Raw genomic sequence first — 19,094 nt, forward strand, 5'->3', positions numbered from 1 at the left:
GGATGTTGGTCACAAGGTGGCAGATTACCACGCTCCTATGGAGAAGCCTGATTATTATTATTTTTTTTTTTTGAAAAGCTCAGAATGACACAAGAGGCAAGAAAACTTCAGGAAGGGGTGTGCTTGCAGTGGGAAAGATGGCTACCTTACATGGCCACGAGTTCTAAAGGTTATATAAATGCTGCCTGTCCAGCTATGCCCTGTAATCATGGGGCACCTCTTGAAAAGGCTCAAGCAATCAACGTGATAAGATTTTGGAAATGACAGCTGACAACAAGCAACAGGCACAATGCCAAGGTAGTTATTTTCTAGGGCACTGCTTCCAACTCTGTTAGCACATTTGAATCACCTTGGAAGATTTTTTTTAAGTGCCCATGTTGAGCCTCCACCATGAGAGATTTTGGAGATTTTCTGTTTTCTTTTTCTGTTGATTTTGGTCTGGTCTGAGGCTTAGGCATCAACATTATTTAAACAGTCCTCAGGTGATTCCAATGTGAAGACAAGATTGAGGATCACTAATCTAAAGCAGTTATTACTCAGATATGGTCCACAAACCCAGGGCTGGTCTGGGAACTATGTCACTAAATATTTTTTTTTAATTTAGTTCAGTTGACATTAGTTTTCACAACAAGAGAGAAATACTTTATTGATGAAGGAAGCAGTGTATTATTAACATTTTGGCACAAGCTCCTTATGTAGTCATGAACTGGAAACAAACCATTTTAGACCCAGAACTGATCCATGGACTATACTTTGAGTAGCATGTAGTAGGTGGGAGTCAAAGAGAAGGGGAAGGAATAGCAAAGCATTTTCAAAAGTGTGATACTTATCAAAACCCAGCTCTGATGAGAATACACTGCTCAGTGGAGCCAGTACAGCCTTCCAATATATATACTTGTGGGATGTTAATGGGTATAAGGAGTGAGAAAGTTCCCGTAGCTACAAGATGTTGTTTAACAATGAGCTGCCTGAAGTAAGACAACTTTCTCATCTGCAAGACTCCTCAAAACCTTAAATATGCTCATATGCATCATGACTCTCTAGGGATGGTATATAGTTTGAGAAACATATTTGATTGTAGAATCTGTCTTTTCCTGAATATATCTTATACAATCATTGTGTCATGAAACATAACTAGAAAACAATGATCTGAGGGTTATTTAAGAATCTGAGACAAAGAATACAGTTAATTCATGTATTTTACTTGATCAGGCAAGGAGTTGTAAACAAAAGGGAGTTGTAAACAAAAGATGGGATGGATGTTGAAGTAGCTGCAACAGCAAATTCTTATGCATTTCCTTAGTAAAGGAAAACTGCCATGTTGGCCCTGACTTAGGGAATCAATTTTTATGGATGAAGAACACAGTCTAGCTGGTCACACTATGCTAAGTCAGAAGGTTACATTTCGCCTTATCAATCAGCTGTGCAAAGAGGAAGAGAAAAAAAAAAAACACTAAGGGCAGTTGCTGAGACATCAAAGCCCAGGGGCATGTTGACCACATGATCTATAAAGTAATAGTTTTGAAAGGGGCAGCACCCACATGGATGGGAAATTCCCAGATTTTTTTTTACAGGAAACATACTGCAATTGTGATTTATATCAAAATCACCACTGCACAGGATTCTTCATCCAGTAGACCTTTCAGAGCAGTTTCCTAGAATGACATCATATCAAACATAAACTCCTGAAACAGGTCATTAGCACTGGATTCACACAGCAAAAATTTTACTCCTAATATTATAAAGGGAAACTTGGAGAAGAAATTTATCAGAAAAGATTACTTTGTCTCAAGAAAAATTCACCACCATGATGGGAACACCTAAGTGCAAAAGAGATAGGAGGCCTGCTACTTTAAGATGTAAATCATATTTTCCAAGACAAATGATTATTAGTTTGTACTGTAAAAGCCAGCCTGGAAACTGAATTGAGATGCATATATTCAATAAGAGAATAATAAATGCCCATCCTGTCCTGAAATTGAATTATGGGCTCCTAAGTATACTTCCTGGATTAGATTATGAGTTTTCCAGAGTGCAGAAGCTACCCCCCAATATGACTTAATTTCATGTTTGCTGCCATAAGGAGGGGAAATAGAAGGGAACTGAGAACATGTGCCATTTCCGGTTTCCTAATGTTATTAGGACATAACAAATTGTGTTCTAAGAAATAATTGATATGCAACTGAAGAGAAGCATTTTTGAACACTCTGTGGAGAGAGGATGGGTTTTACTGGTTGCTAAATCAACAGGGCCTCCAGATTTCTACATTTTATTTGGACTAATATTTTTATTGGAGGGGACTCTGCAATTAAGCTGTCATTTGTTTCAATGAATAAAGAAACCTTTCTGGTGTTGTTCTGCCATCTTTCAGGTCATGAATCAAAGGCAGGGTGAATTGCAATCAAGTCATAGTTACTTTGCAATAAAACAGTTTGGAATAAAGTGCTTTTATCTTTTCATAGATACTCAAACAGATGGGCCCATATTTTCCTAACAGAATAGGGATATTTCCTCAGGTCTCATCCTCAAAGTGACAGATATGGAACTCAGTTTTATTTTTCCTAAAAGGCATCTCAGGTGTCAAGTATCAGAGATTGTTACCTAATTCCAGTTTAGTGACAAAAGGATTTAATAACAGTAGTTTAGATTTGTCACACTGCCTATTAATTCAAATTAATACTGACCTACTTTTCAAAAGAAAAATTAGTATTAAAATGAGAAAGGCACAACAACAGGAGACAACAAAGTTTGAAAAAATGAAGATGAAAAGAACATTTTCATCAGCATGCCCTATAATATTTCTCTATGGTTTTCTGATCTTATCATTTTGGTAATACTGACATTCATGGTGATATATGCTCTTTCTGGGATTAAAAAAACTAAGGCATTATCAGAGTATCATCATTGTGATAGTCAAAACTATATCCCCTTAGCATTTAGCACAGAACTGTGCTTTCTCTTGGTTGGTAAAGCCTATGGCACTTTATCATCAGTCTCAAGTATATAGTCTCTTCTCCTCCAACAAAAGCCACTATGGTTGGATACCTCTCCATATAAAAAGGTTATGGATGACCCCAGCCCAGGGAGATGTATGTGTATATGTCATTTGAGAACAGGCTATAGGAAAGAGACCAATGCCTGATTAAAAGATGGTGTCAAATCACTGAGCTTGGTAATATTTTCTTCCATCACATTAATTCCTTCAAATTTACTACTGTAATCAGAATTTTCAATCCTAAAAGCAAACACTGGGAATACATGATTTATTTGTCTCTGTAGATTTTCAACACCATCTACTTGTAAGCTTGTGTCTCATGGTGTGATTCTTTTAACAATCTTCAAACATCAGAAAAAGCCCAATGAGTGCCATTTTAGAATAAGGAGCTGCGCTGATAATAGATTGGTTTCCAGGAGTTAGTCTAATCAGTGATTTCATTTGGCACACATGGCATAGAAAGAAAAAAAAAAAAGGAACAAAGCTATGAAGATTATACTTTCTCTTGCCAAAAGGCTCCTGGAATAGTGAGAAAAAAATTTTGGTAATGATCTTCCCTCTCCATGCAGCTTTCTTATAACAAAGGATGTTGCTGGTACCAAGCCAAGTTAGACTCTCAGATATTTGTATGTACTTCTTCAGCCAAATCCCAGTACTCATATAAGTACTCACTAATATCATAAGTGGTTTTTATGGAAATAATCACATCACTGAAAATCACAAGTATTTGGAACAGATTAAAATTTGTTTTCAAATAAACTGTTCATAAATAGAAACTAGTGTTTGGCAAAGTATAATTTGGCCTTAGTGAAAAACCAGTGATATATTTCATTCCATCTATGTACTTACATGGATTCTGGAGGGCCTGGACATGACCCCAAAAATGCCTTAAAAAGACAACTATGAAGCATTTTAATGAAGTTATCTGTACCAAATCTTACTTTGTCATAAACTTTGGAAATAACATTGCCCTTACAAACCACTGTCATCCAAAATAAACTCTAAAACGTTATCTATACTAATACAAAACATTTTGATTTTGTCAGTTCAGTAAGGGAAAGCAAATTAATTCCAGCCTTATCATAAAACACATAGACCTTTTTGACCTGTTAATCATTTCTAAAACTTATGCTAGTCAAACTTTCATTTTCTCCTAGATGTAAATAAATGTTTCATTTTTCACTTCAGGGTTTCTGAATAGACACCACCTCGTTAGAAGAGGTAATACTGGCAGGTTAGCATTGCACAAACCAAACAATGGATGGCTTAACCATTGCCTACTCTTGCTGTGAAATTGGTAGGCATCCACAGTCAATGTCAATTAAGATCTCATGCTTTGGCTCAGAAACCAAGAGATGGAGTATCTACTCAAAGTGCTTCACATAGGAACAAATGTTTCACTATATGCACATAGTTTAGATCTAAGATACTATTCATTTATAATAAGAAAGTCTTTTATTCCTATTAATGACAACAAAATGTTACAGCAACTTTGAAAGAGAACTGAAGACTATACCTTATAGCATTTAAAAACCATCTTGCAAAAATCTTCAAGGTTGCCTGAATGGCCACTGAACCCTTCCAAACCCACAGTTACTTCACCTCCTAGAAATGACAAGATTCAGTATGCTACGGGAAGTAAGTGTGTTAATTTCTCAGCATTGTTTCCTTATTTACCCAATGTCTGTTCCACAGCACATTTTCTTTTGCCCCGTCTAAGGTCTTCTGCATCCTGTTCATCTGCACAGAGATCAAGCATTTTCATTTATAGGTCTGGGTTTACCATTAGCTTCCAGGCTCTTGTTTAAAGGAGTACAGTCCAATTTAAGCAGTATTAGCATGTCACCCCAGAAAAATTCTAATTAATCTAATTTGATTTACAAACAATTCAGAAGAATAAGAAGGGAAATACTAGCTCCAATACCCCAGAGGACATGGAAGGAGATCATAGCCAAGGAACATCTTCAATCTGAAAGAAGACAATGCCCGTCAAAGTATATGAATAAAAAGATGACAGCCACACTCAATATGATGGCAGTCATTCAATATATGGATGAAATGACAGATGAAAAACTGCCCAAACCTTATAGAGGGGAATTTAACTGCTACCTGCTCTCTAAAGAATACTTCATATCAGAAAACATTCACAACAGGATTCACGATACACTCCAGGTGGTACTTGAAAATTAATAGATCCTGTCAAAAGTACATGCAATAAAAAGGTGGGGTCTTAAATTTAGTTTTTCAACTTTTCTTTAATCCAAAATATTATTGAAATAATTTTAAGTTTCTAACCAATTTCTTGACTGAATTTATTCAGTGGCTTCTTAAATGGCTTATTTTTCTTACCCAAAGCAAATTTTGCTTTTCAGGCTAATTTGCAAGTACAAAACAGTATTTCTATGTGTGTATGCATGCATATATAATTTGAGAGTGAAGAAAGTAGAAAATAATGGAATGCATTATATATAGTAAAGTAATTGCCACTGGTCAAAAATTTTTATTTCAGTAAAGTTGAAATCAAGTTAGTATCTTCTCTACTAAACCACCAATATGTTGATTTTACTCACTGTAGTGGGTCACCATTTCCACCTGCAGATGAATAAGTGTTGACATCAGAACTCACACTCAAAGTGGATAGGTTATGTACCAAAAGTAGGGGAAAATAAATCCAAAGGCTCTACTCTATTGCTGAAATAGAATTAAACATAGACACATATAGGCTTTTCATTTTCTGCCAATGAACACTTAAAACTCTATTTGAAAGAAAGAAAAGGAGAAATTTGAAATGTCAAATTTTGCTTCTCAAACCATGGATTGGAGTCCACATGTAGTAATTTCCTCACATATCAAACTTCCAACCAAACCAGGTGGCAGTGTTTTCCAGATGAGAAAGACAGTGATAGGTGAGGATTCTCACAATGTTGCAAAGGGGCAACAAATAGAAACAAAGTCACTTTTAGGAAACATAGAAGAACCATTTATGCATATGTGTACATAAAATACCAAAGAACAGATGAATTTTGTCAGTTTCAGTGTTATTCACTGGAAAACTACAATGGTGTTTCATATGAGGGAAAGATGAGCTTTCATATAATAAGAATTTAAATAGCAAACACATTATAATGATCAAATGTCATCTTTGAAGTTGAAACGTACACAGATGCAATAAAAGAGTACATTTTATTTGTACATTATCAATTCTTTTTGTAATATTGGGGATTAAACCCAGGGCCTCACATGTGCCAGACAAGCACTCTGCCACTGAGCCACATCCCCAGTCCTACCATATTTTATTTGTAATATGAAAAACAGTCCTATCTGATAGGTGCAAAAATGTTGGAACAAATGAATGAATATCTTCTGGTCAGGCAAGTTACCTCAGAGAGAGTTTTGTCACAAGGATTAGAAGGAATACCTTATTAATCTGAGTTTAAGTAACAGCAAGCAGAGTTGTCCAAACCTGTACTTGAGCTGAAAAGAAGAACAAACTACTCATACTCTCCTGCAGGCATGCATTCACTATGGCAAAGTGCAACTGGACGTGCATTACATGGGAAGTCTGAGCCCACTTCAGCAAACTACGTGGATCATGAGCATTCTTCCAGAGCAATGCAGAAGCTTTATGGAGTAGAGGAGAGTTAGAAAATTTGAAACAATCTTCTCATTATTTCATTTCAGGAGTGTCATTCCTCAGCTGACTGCTGCTTCAGGAATGCAAGGTGATGGGGAACAGACTTGGCCAGATGTTGGCTACAGGAACAAGCAACTTTGGCAGCCAAAACCAGGCAGTGTCATGACACTAACTGAAAATGTTTTAGCTGCAAAAAGCAGGAGGATGCTGCGTGCTGTGCCAGAGATGACTGTTTTATACAGTGTCCCATCTGAGACTGCATAACACATTCACCGGCGAGCCAGGGGGCCTCCTAGTCATAGCAGGGGCCGAACAACACACAGCACACCAGAGGGCAATGCACAATCAGAAACAAAAAAGGAGAGAGAAAGAAAGAAGAATGAGAGAAAACAAGCAAAACACGCGTGTGTCGGCCACAAACCTTCGGGCTCTGTGTTCTCTTTGTGGTGTACTTGCTTCAGCGGGCAGCAGAAGATTTCGTGACACTTAGCACGAAAGGGGGACTCTTTTTTCTTTAATTCCGCAGATTGGATGGAATCTTGCCGTAACATAATGTATTCCTGTGTGCCAGGGGGGGCGTCATCCAGAACTGTGGTCACCACATAACAAAATGAACTCAAGTTAGAGCTTTATGAAAGCAGTGAACATCATAAACCAAACCTACACCCAAGGAAAGACTAATGAAACAACATTTCCTACACAAGTTTCAAAGAAACACTTCGAATAATGGTGATTTTATTTGTAGGGGATGAGTTTAAAATACTAAAGCCATGGAGATAGCTACTCAATCATGTATACCTGTATGGATAGTAAAATCAAAATGTAACAGTTTTATTAACTTATTTATTTTTGGTATTGGGGATAGAAACCATGGACACGTTAACCACTGAGCCACATTCCCATTCACTTTTTAATTTTTTTTAGTTGGGAGACAGGGTCTCACTAAGTTTCTTATGGCCTCAATAAGTTGCTGAGGCTGGCTTTGAACATGCAATCCTCCTGAGCTGCTAGGATTACAGGTGTGCACCATCACACTGGGTGCAATTTAACAGTTTTAAATTGTACCTGCAATGAATAAAATATCTTAATATCAATAGCCATGCTGTATGTAAATTATCACCATGTAGAGCTCACATGCTTCCATTTGAGATGCAATGTAAATATCTACAGATTAAACTGCCTAATGTTGACCAATTATCAATGAGTCAGCTCATGATTCTTGGTCTGCTCTTGGTGAGGGCCTAAGTTCCAAGAGATGTATACTGAGTCTGACAGAAGTATATAGGAATCTGCTCATTGGTTTCCAAAGAGAACTGGGGCCATGATAAATACCCTTCAGATGTTCAAAAACCATTAATGAAGTCCACAGATTCTGGCTGATAGCCCAATAATCAATGGATCAAAGACCTACCTTATTGGATTGTGGAAGAGCAGGGCCTGGTTTACTAATTTTGGCCTTTTAGATACACACCAGGCTCCTCTCAGTCTGCCCTTGCTTTCTAGGCCCCATGTGTGTTTCCTAAGTAGGCCTGTGTAGCACCAGTGTTTTTTCCCTGTAAAACCCAGAAGTCTGCCTTCATAGGGTCCACTGCTACATTCTGTAGTCAGAAAACCACCCACCAAAGTGGGTACAAATTGGATCTGCATTTGCAGAAGCAGGGAACAAACCCCAAAATGGATTTTTTTTCTCTTTCACACTCTTCCCAATGAGCCTATTCCCTTTCACCAGGAGTGAGTCAGTGCCTGCAAAGCTGTGATTAATGATTTGCTGACTCATTCTTGTCCCCCAAATGCATACACTTAACATGCATTTAGGAGGACAGATACCACCAGCAGATTTCTTATGGGGAGAATAATGTTGTGGTGTTTGTGAAAAATAAATGGTTTATGGCTGGATTTAGATGGGATCTGAAGTTTCTGTGCTTGGCAAAACATTTCTAGCTCATTGGCTGGGCTTTTAATGGGCTTTAACAACTTCCTTTCATATTGGGGGGAAAATAGCTTAAAAACAAACATAACTTTTAAATTCATATTATGAGTTTGGAACAAGTTCTGGATAGATTGCCTATATTTGGAATCATTGTCATTCTTTATAAGTCATTAAATTATGCAATAAAATGATGAATATTTTAGTCAGTTCTCTATTTTGCTCTAGTAGTCAGTGGCAGTAATCAAAAATATTCTATAGATACACCAGCACAGCTTTTCCCAGCACAGAGTTCCCTTCATCTACCAGGGATGTTACTGCAACTTTTTAGGATCTTGTTGTGGGATACACATCTTTGCTAGCAACAGCTGCTGTTCAAAACATGTGCAAACATTTCCTGCCATGAGCAGATAGTTATGATAATATAGACACTTATCAAATTTCAGCATCACAGCTGAAGACAAATTCTGATTTTTACCATCCAAAATATTTAAAGAAAACTCCCCAAATTAGAACACTTTTTAAAAAAAACCCACAATTATATGAAAACTGAGAAATCCATTTTCATGAAGTACTATATAGAAAACACAGTTTAAGATTAAAGAGCAATTGGAGGATAAAAAAGAAAAATAAATGACTTTTGCAGATTGCATAGGAAAGTTGTTGCTCAGGAGCACATGATGTCTTCCATTTTCATTGTTCAATAGCAACAATGATGTCACAAATGGGCATTTTGGGAGATTAATGGTGGACCAAAGCTAATAGCCTTTGGCTGACTCTCCAGCCATCAGCTTTTCCCAGCTGGTCATTAATTCCCAGAAAATGCCTTACACTGCCATCATTATTGTTTAATTAGATACAACTGGTTATGTGTAACATACAACAAAATTCCAGCAAAAGCCGCGTGCTGACTGATACAGGGCTAACCCCAAAATTCATCATGATGAAGAAAGCATGAAGGTCATGAAAGTGCAGGATAATTGTGTAACACAAAATTCCCTCTCTCTCCTGTTCTTTCTTCAAATTGAATTTAGCAAGTGCAAAAGGTGCCAAGATGAGAGCATTTAAGGAGCCATCTGAGTAATAACCACAGGCACAGAACATTTCCTTGAAAATCGTGAACATCTGGGAGTTAATGGCTCAGCTTTGGGTCACAGACTGTCTCTCTACCCAACGCCTCAAACATCAGTCAAGTCAGGCAACACAGAAAAAAAGAAAGAATAGTCAACTTCACAGCAGCTTGATGTTATGTTGACATATGCGCTAGAAACATTTTGGATTTTCTAGCCAGAAAGGGCATTGTATAAGCAACATCTCACTTGGGTCTATAAAATCTCTGACCTTAAAGTTATTTTGGAGGAAAAACTATTATATGAAACCCTCTTATTCCCAGGACTTCCTCAGGTGGGAGAATAGCTGTATGTGCAATGGACAGCAACAGGAAAGAAAGGGGATTTCCCATAGGACCCCAGCACTAAGGCAGGTGGGAAGCTTCGTTCTACTTCCCTAAGGAAGGGATGAAGATACTGTGCTTCCAAGGGTCACCAGTTCTAGAAAGGTAAGGGGTTGCAAGGAATTCAGCTCATCAAAATGGGAAAAATGAGATTCTTCTTTTCCTGGATTAATCCACTGTTCTCAGCCATTTCTCCCCTTCTGGTAAATTCCCTTCTTCTTGCCCACAACCTCTATGCTGACTCCTCCCTCTGTTCATTGGAACCTTTTGTTCACATTTCATTCAGTGAAAACTCCTGCCCTTTCAAACCATAGATTTATCCAATCCTGGTAGAGGTAGAGGGTCAAAAATCTCCATTGATTAGGTAAACACTGGAATTATACAAAGTTTCCTCCTCTTTCAGAGGTTCGACTTGACTCTGCAAGGTAGATAAGATGGTAACACTGGCTCATGGTTGGTTTCTGTATCCAGGAGCCCCATCCTTTTCAAAAGGCTGCTGAGCCCCATGAAAATACCTGCAAAGGGGTATGCCTCTGGAGAATTTTCACTGACAAAGCAGTACCCTCAGTCTTGACCACATAGTTCACCCTGTCAGGATTCCAAAGTACCACAGGAATAAGTAGCACAGGGTTAGAAGAGACAAGTGCACCCATGCAAATCCACACATCCACAGACACACAGACACTGACAGGTGGCATACTCAGACACAGAGGTGACAATAATAAGTGACCTTAGTGGTAGAATTACAGTTATAAGCACAAATTATGCAGGAGCTAGTTCCCATTACAATAAGAGTACTATCAACTAAGCATTAGGTGGGTAAGCCTGCATCTAGATTTCATTTCTCAGCAGCAACACTGGACTGATACAGAACTATCCCCACCCTTCAGTAGGCTTCTTGCCAATTACCAAAAATCAAGGTCAGGGACAAGGAGCAGTCATGATAAGAGAAGAGAATTTGGTAGAGTCCAAGCCTGCTGACCAGGCCTAAGATACTCATATTCACAGAAATATTCCCATTTCAATCTAGAAAAAAAGGAAAATACCAATTTATAGCAATATTTAACCTCTCATAAATATTTAAAATCTCAATATACTATATCTTTCAAATGCATTTTTGTTTGTTTGCTTTTTGCACTACTGTGGATTGAACTCAGGACCTCACAAATGCTAGGCAAACACTCTATTATTGAGCTATATCCTGAGCCTATTTTATTATTTTTATTTTGAGACAGGGTCTCCCCAAATTGCCCAGCTGGACTTGAACTTTAAATCCTCCTGTTTTAGCCTCCCAAGTAGCTGGGATTGTAGTTGTGCAATGCCATGCTTGGTTTAAATGAACTTTTAATTAAAAAGTTCATCATGTATCCATATTTAGTAAGTCCAGCTCTTAGTGTACAAAAATATATCAACAAGTATTGATATGAAATAGCTAGCAAAATATTTAGTAATATGATGTAATCCTCCATGTCATTCCAAACAAAATTTCTTTAGAGAAAATTTAATGCAAACTTTTTGTTTTAAAACAAGAAAAATAAGACTTAGAAAGGGGAAATGGCTTTAAAAAGTCACACAGTAAGTTATTGGAAAATCCCAGAAGCCAGGATTCTGGAATGTTTGCCAGAAAGTCTAAAGGTAGACTACTTTTTAAAACCATCAATACATTGATAGTGATCAGGTCTTTTAGTATGTCTTCATTTTCATGATTATCTCTGTCTACAACCAATTTTTCTTTCTTTATTCAAAGACAGAAAAGTATGCAGAAACAACCTAGAAAACTATTTAGACAATGCCAGAAAAAGCACCTCCCCTGTCACCAGGATACTGTAATTCACAGGGTTTATTGGCTTCAAGCTGGAAGCAGTTAACAAGCCCTCAATTATTTGATGGTTCTGATTTTTGGTTTTGGGGGGTGTTTTTTTTTTTTTTGCTTTTAAATTAATTCTTCACAAAGATGACTCAACATAATTAATGATACATGATTTTAAATCAAAGCAAATCTAATATCACCAGGGCAACAGAAATGAAATTAGCGATGAGACTACCAATCAAAGTTATTAGACATATATATATATGTATTAGTAACTCCAACAAGAAAATACTTAAAAACCTCGATGAAACAGAAAATATGACAAAATATACAGATTACCAAATGTCCTCATGTAATTGCAAAAAAAAAGTGAGAGGAAAATGCATTAATTACTGTAATTAACCTTCCATGTCACTGAGCACCTGTCATGCTGAAAAATACATAGAACCACAACTTTTGTTAGCGCTAGACCCACATTCTGCCTCCCTAACTATCTACTTATCTGAATATGGTATTAAGCTTTATTGCCACAGTGGACACTATAAGATGGAAGGTTTAAATGTGCATGAAGAACTTAAGTCAACAAAGGGAATATTAATAATAGTCATTAATATTGGTGAAGGTGGACATAACTTTAACATATTTGTTGAAGTTTTAGTTATATTCTGCTTTTTAGTCTCCACCAATCTCTATTCAGTACCTCAAGTACTCATAGGTCTTTGTCTATTTCATCTTTCTTCAGGTTGTTCTGCTCGTTTCAGAGTAGAATGAAAGGCAAACTTCTTACCATGGTGCCCATTCCTCCCAATCTCCTCAACTCCATCATATACCTTCTTGCTCACACTAGATTCCATTAGCCTCTAAAATATTCTGGGCTTTATCTTGCCTCAAGGTCTTGGACTTGCTGTTCCCTCTGACTGCCCTTCTATGTACTTCAGGAATGCACCTCTTAGAAATGTCTTTCTAGGTTTCCACTTGTCAGGATAATAAGTCTTTCTATCTATCTATCTATCTATCTATCTATCTATCTATCTATCTATCTATCTATCTTGTCTCTCAACATATGAATGAATACAAGCACCCTGAGTCTGGGATATTATATATATCTCCTTTGCCATATATTATTTATGGGGTCCAGGATAGGGCCTCACTCCAAATTCACACTCATTAGCCAATTGAAAGATGCTCTCCTTCTTCACTCACCCTTCCCACAATGCAAATGGTCAGCTTCATCTCCTAACTGTTAATTTCCATTTAACTTTTTAGGAAGTTTATCTGGTGATGCCTCAGGACAGCTTTTAGGTTAATATAGGCTTTTACTAAAAATTTAGAAGAATAATTACTTTCACATATATGTCTAGAATATCACCTTAAGAACCACGTTTCAGTCTCTTTAGAGAATACCTTTGTTTTGCAAATGGCCTAAAACATTTTGCATATGGTAATTTTATATGCACAAAATAAGTTACTTCTAGGAATAGGCATGCCTACCTTGAACCTGTGCATTAAGGAGGGGAAATAAATGGAAAGAGCACATTGCCTGGCATGTAGCAGGCACAAAGTAAGGGGGCACTGCAGTGGAGGAAACGATGTTCCTGCCAGAGCTGAAACTGCTGAGCCCGGCATTCTGCTGGGTAAAAATCAGTACCTCACCCTTACTCAACACTTTCTGTTTGACCTATGGAATGCCACTTTACTGCTCTGAACCTCGGTTTCCTCATTTCAGAAATAAGAAATTTTGAGTGGACCAGGGTTTCACAACATTGAACACATTGGTACTTTGACCATTTGAGGCCTAATAATTCTTTGTTGTGGGGTGCTGTTCTGTGCCTTGTGGTAGGGCAGCATCCCTAACTTTTACCTGCTAGATGCCAGTAGCACCCTCCTCCATTGTGACAACAAAAAATGTCTCCAAACATTTCCAAATGACTCCTACCACACCCACTGAAGCCATAATTGTCTTAGTTGAGAATCAGTGGACTTGAAGATGGGTAGTCTCTCTAAGCTACAGTCATCTTTGTAGCACTAATCCCAGATGTCCCTTTATGACATTCAGAGATGCTCAGCATCCTCCAAGACATAGCAATTCCATTCAAGGGAGCTTGGCCCACACAGACCAGGAAGAGAATGGGATGCACTGGTGAGCATGCCAGTCATCCAGGGAAAAGAATTCCTCTGACTGGCAAAGTGGAAAGCCCTCTATACATCAGTAGAGCCCTTAGTCATCTTAGGGCAAAGACTTTCCTAAGTGAGTGCCATTGGTTGGGACTTAGTGAGTACTCTCAAGGGCCTTCTGTGTATCACAGGTGGGGCCCAGCCAACCAAAATCCTGACTTAGGTGGGAATTAGAAGCAAGAAGGGAGAGCTGGGGGAACCTTCTTTGGCATTATGACAGCAGTTCCCTCCAAGTCTGGGCTTCTCATCATATAATGGCCCATGTACCCAGAGAGGATACATCTGCCTGCTAAAGACACAAATGGATCCATTAAGAAGAAAAAGGCAGCTTCCAACCAGCAGAGAAGAGTGTGCTTCCAGATGTCCTCTGCCCTAGCAAGAATGACACATACCTTATCCCTGCTATAATTTTAAGCATGTAAGAATATGGCAGGATTAGAGAGAAGTACATTCTACCATAGTATGTTGGGTATTATTGTACAGCCCCATGGTATAGTTAGAAGAATTGATACCAGCCTGTAACTTTCAAGTTTTCTAGTCATATCTCATTGTACTCCTCTCTCATAAATGCTCTTCAACTCCAAATCAAATTTAAGCATATAAGACACTTACCTAGAGAACTCGTTAAGACCCAGATGGCTGTGTCCCACTCCCAGAGTTACTGATTGCAGTGGATTGGCATAGAGCCTGACAATGGGCATTTCTCACAAGTTCCCAGATGGTGATGCTGCTGTTGGTCAGGGATCACACTTGGAGAACCAATATCCCCAAGATACCAGTTCTGTCTCTCTGTACTCACCTGTACCTGTCTACATTCTCTCCTGTCCAGTGCAAACGCAGTCTACACCAGTGATTCTCAGCTGTGACTGAGCATTAGAAGCACCTGTGGGACTTTTAAAAACTAAAATACCCATGGTGGCAAGACAGATTAATTAAACTAGCAGCATTTCCTGGCTGTAGCCTGAGCACTGGAAGGTTTCAAAGCTCCTCAGGTGTTTTGACTGCATTGCCAGAGTTGAGAATTACTACTCTACATAAAGCTTTTCTTCCCTCTCTCCAGTGAAAATTCCTTTCTCTTTTTCTCCAGAGGGAAGATTCAGGTCCCTGATTATCTTATTATTTCCATCTCTTTCCAGAGCTCAGTCTAGGCTTGCCACCACCCTTGTGCAGTTGTGAAGTGGTGCTATTTACTGTGTAAAATAACACAGTGGCACATATCACTACACAAGCAGCCCTCTTCTGGCTTGAAACACCATGATGGATTATTCAGAGCTCTACTACAGAATTAGTTTAACCCTTCCCTGTGTTCTCATCTTTAAAAATGTATAAATGAATATATACTCACTAGCCAGTTTTATTTAACTGAATAAAACCAAACTGAATTTTTCTTAATGCCCCTAATGACTTTAGGTTGGTGAGTGAGTCAAGACTTTGCCCTAAAAGCAATCCATGAAGCTCCATCTCTCCACCTTGGTACCTCCTCATCAGTTCCTTCATGGGCTCCTCACCTATAGGAGCCCATACAGAGACTTTAGGGTTCACATAGAACCATGTCAAACTTTACATTAGCTGAAACCTTGGGGAAGTCAAAGTTCACAGGCACAATGATAGCAAAAACTTACTACAAAACTTGCTGGAGACTGGCTAAATATACACGACCTTCCTCTTGGACATCATAAAAAAGGGAACTGGGAGATATTTTCCAGAAATTGCTTCTTTAAATCCTACAATTCAGTATTCTGATAGCTGCACAACAAAATCACCTGGGGAGCTTTATAGACAGTGTCCATACACAGGACCAACCTCCAGAGACTCTGGTTTAATTGGTCTATGAGTGGGGTTTGGGCCTTGGTAGTCTAATGAGTTCCCCAGGTGGTTCCAAGGTGCACTGAGGGTGAAAAGCAACATGTTTAATTGAATGAGAAAGAGAAAAACCCACAAGTATAAGCACAATTAACTGCAAAAGATGTTTTCTGAAGAAAAAAAGGAAAAGCTCTACAGGAAGCTAGGACTTTAAAGTGCCAGGCTCTTTGATCAAGTGTGGAATACAAATGAATCTCTCCAGGAGTAGTGTAGTATGGTATACTAGCAGTGTCCTTATACTCAACCTGTTCCAGGTTCAAATCATAGCCCTGTACTACTTACCATTACCATGAATTTGGGCAAGCCATGTATTCTCTTTGGGGCTGTTTCTTCCCCCATAGAAATAGAGTGATACCTGGTCTCCCAAGTGAGAATTCAAGTCACAATTCAACATTAAAAAAAAAAAAACACAACCAGATAGCACTTTGAAAGAAATATGGCTTTTGATTGTCAGTCAATATGATGATCCATGAGCAGTACACCATCTTTTTTCTCCCCTGGGTCATTCTCCCTACTTTGGCTAGAAAGTAAAGTGAACATCATGTGAAAGTTTCTTTGGACCCTGTCATCCCTTTTTGGTGTCACCTGAGAGGTTGTTATACATGCAGACTCTCAGCTCTGCAAATTCCAGTTCAACAGAATTGGAATCCATATTTTTATAAGATTCTAAAGTGATTGCTGTGCACAAAGTTTGAGATACCTCTGGCACAGTGGTTGGCACATAATTGGTATTAAGTATAGATTCATTCATTTTTGACTGAGCCCCAACTTTTATTTGGGCAGAGTTAAATGTATATTCATGGAAACCCAGGCCTGGGGTGCAAGAGTGAGCACCTCAGCCACCTCCTGCATGACCCTGGATAAGTCAATTTCCTACATTTTACAGATGACACCACTGATTGACAACATTGAGCTCCTTAGAGTTGTTTTACCAGTTTAAAAACATAATGTGAGTGAAGTAGCTAGCACAACATCTAGACCTTGTGTTATGGTTTGGAAGTGAGGTGTCCCCCACAAGCTCATGTGTGAGATAATGCAAGAAGGGTTAGAAATAAAATGATTGGGTTATGAGAGGCTTAGCCTAATCAGTGCATTAATCCCCTGATAGTGATTAAATGAGTGGTAAAGTAGGCAGGATGTGACTGGAGGAAGTGGGTCCCTAGGGGCATGCCTTTAGGATTTATATTTTGTCCTTGTTGAGCAGAATTCTCTCTGTTTCCTGATCATCATATCCTGAGTTGCTTTCCTCCACCACACACTTCTATGATGTTCTGTTTTATCTCAGGCCCCAAGAGTGAAGTGAGCCATCTATGGACTGAAACGTCTGAAACCTTGAGCCCGCTCCCCAAGTGAATTTTACCTTCTCTAATTATTCTTCTAAGGTCTTTTGGTCACAGTGGCAAAAAAGCTGACAAAAACATCATTATAGGTACTCCATGTGTATTCAGAACTCCCTAAGCATCAAATGAGCCTGATCTTAAGTTAACATTGATAATGTCTTTCACAAGGGGGAAAAAAACACCAACCACCTATATCCTCGCTGATCCACAAAGTCCTTTGCATGATCTTCTCTTAACTATTTGGTGAAAATAGCAGGAATGATCCAGGGAAGAAAAAAGATGGCTGTATTGCTCATGGATTATCAGACTGACTGATGAGCTTAAGCCATACTTCTTTCAAAATGTCATCTGGAATTTCTTGAAAATGTTTAATTGTGACTGGCTTCATCGACAAATTTTATCTGGTCTCAACTGTCTTGTTATTAATGCAAAGTGCTTCTGGCCCAATGTACTAGGGCCTGAACACCTCTGCAGCTTTTAAAGACTACTTACAGACTGATTCCATGCATCACTTTTGTACTAAATTTTACATCTTTCTCCATGGATAATAATGGAGGTCACTGGCTTCATTCAAGGGTAAGGTTCCCAGATAATGCACTGCTCTGTGCATGTTGTTTCAGCCAACTCTGACCTGTGTGTGTGTGTGTGTGTGTGTGTGTGTGTGTGTGTGTGCACGTGTGTGTGACTTGACACATGCTTTTGCTTTTAACTACTATTAGTATAGACACTCCAGTTAGGATCTCAAAATGATGTCAGAGCTACCACAGACACTTTTGAAGCTGAAGTCTTCCCAGGCTTTGATCTTAAGACCCTTTTCAGGGAACATCACAGACTAAATTGCTAGAGGAAGTCTATTTTCTCCTCCTCAGTCATTTCCATTTCTAGAGTACTACATCTCAGAGGACTGAGGTTTATGTGCCAGTATACTCCCAAGCACACTCTGAAGCCTTATAGCCTGTCTAGGGCATGTGCACCTCCATATCACACCTTCTCACACACATGGCACAGACAGGAATCCTGCACCGCTCGCCCTCTCTATCCCCTTCACACTCTTCACACTTGCACTTCAAGTTTCGAAAGCTAATCCCTGATGCAGATCTCATGGGCCAAGGGAGAAGTTTGGTCCTGGTAGTTACCCCAAGCCTCCTAAGATATCCTGGGAGCTCAGAAAACCCCATTTCACAGGTTCTGTTGACTGCCAGGAATTCCTTGGAAAATTATCCTACAAGGTTATTTAAAAATTAGATAATTGGGAGAGTGACTAGCGCCATCTGGCTCACTTCTACTTCTCCATAACTCTCCTGCCTCTGAAAGCATTGAAGAAGGAAAGTAATGTTGCTTTCTATCAATCATGAAATGCTTGTATTTTCAAGCAGTCAGAGTTCTCTTCCTTCCCTTGTGACCGTTTTTCTGTGCTCATATGTGCTTCTGTCACCTACTGGTGCCTCCCTTCAACTCCAAGGATATTGATAAAAAAAAAATCACTTCAGGGCTGGGGTTGTGGCTCAGTGGTAGAGTGCTTGCCTAGCATGTGTGAGGCCCTGGGTTCTGTCCTCAGCCCCACATAAATAAATAAGTAAAGGTATAAAATAATCACTTGATACATTAGTGACCCATCTTGACTGACCCTTCAGCAAGAACAATAAAGCAAATACTAATAAATAGGCTCAGCCATAAAAACAGCTCTCAAAAACTATGATCTGTGTATATCTTCGTGGCCTTGTGCTCCCAGGCTTTCCACAGAATATGGCTGTGCTAGTGATGGGAGTAGCAGTAAGTGGACAAGGAAGGCTGAGAAAGAAGGGGAAGAGAAGCTTCTTCCACTTGATCAACATATGAGTCCTGGCTCCTCTCATTTCATATAAAATACACATTGTTTAGATTCTTCTATCCCTAG

At 38.8% G+C, this 19,094-nt stretch overlaps 1 protein-coding gene across 2 annotated transcripts in view; it reads right to left on the bottom strand.

The window, feature by feature from the left end:
* Fgf13 (fibroblast growth factor 13) overlaps positions 1–19,094 on the bottom strand; it is a 499,166-nt gene that overhangs the window by 199,818 nt on the left and 280,254 nt on the right. Inside the window, exon 3 of one of the 2 annotated variants that reach the window (XM_077106366.1) lies at positions 7,051–7,218. The exons of the other annotated variant lie outside the window; for it this stretch is intronic. Within the exon in view, the coding sequence (XP_076962481.1) occupies positions 7,051–7,218 (168 nt within the window). The remainder of the gene's footprint in view (positions 1–7,050; positions 7,219–19,094) is intronic. 2 annotated transcript variants of the gene reach the window in all.

Source organism: Callospermophilus lateralis, chromosome X (genome assembly GCF_048772815.1).
Source record: "Callospermophilus lateralis isolate mCalLat2 chromosome X, mCalLat2.hap1, whole genome shotgun sequence".
NCBI lineage: Eukaryota > Metazoa > Chordata > Mammalia > Rodentia > Sciuridae > Callospermophilus > Callospermophilus lateralis.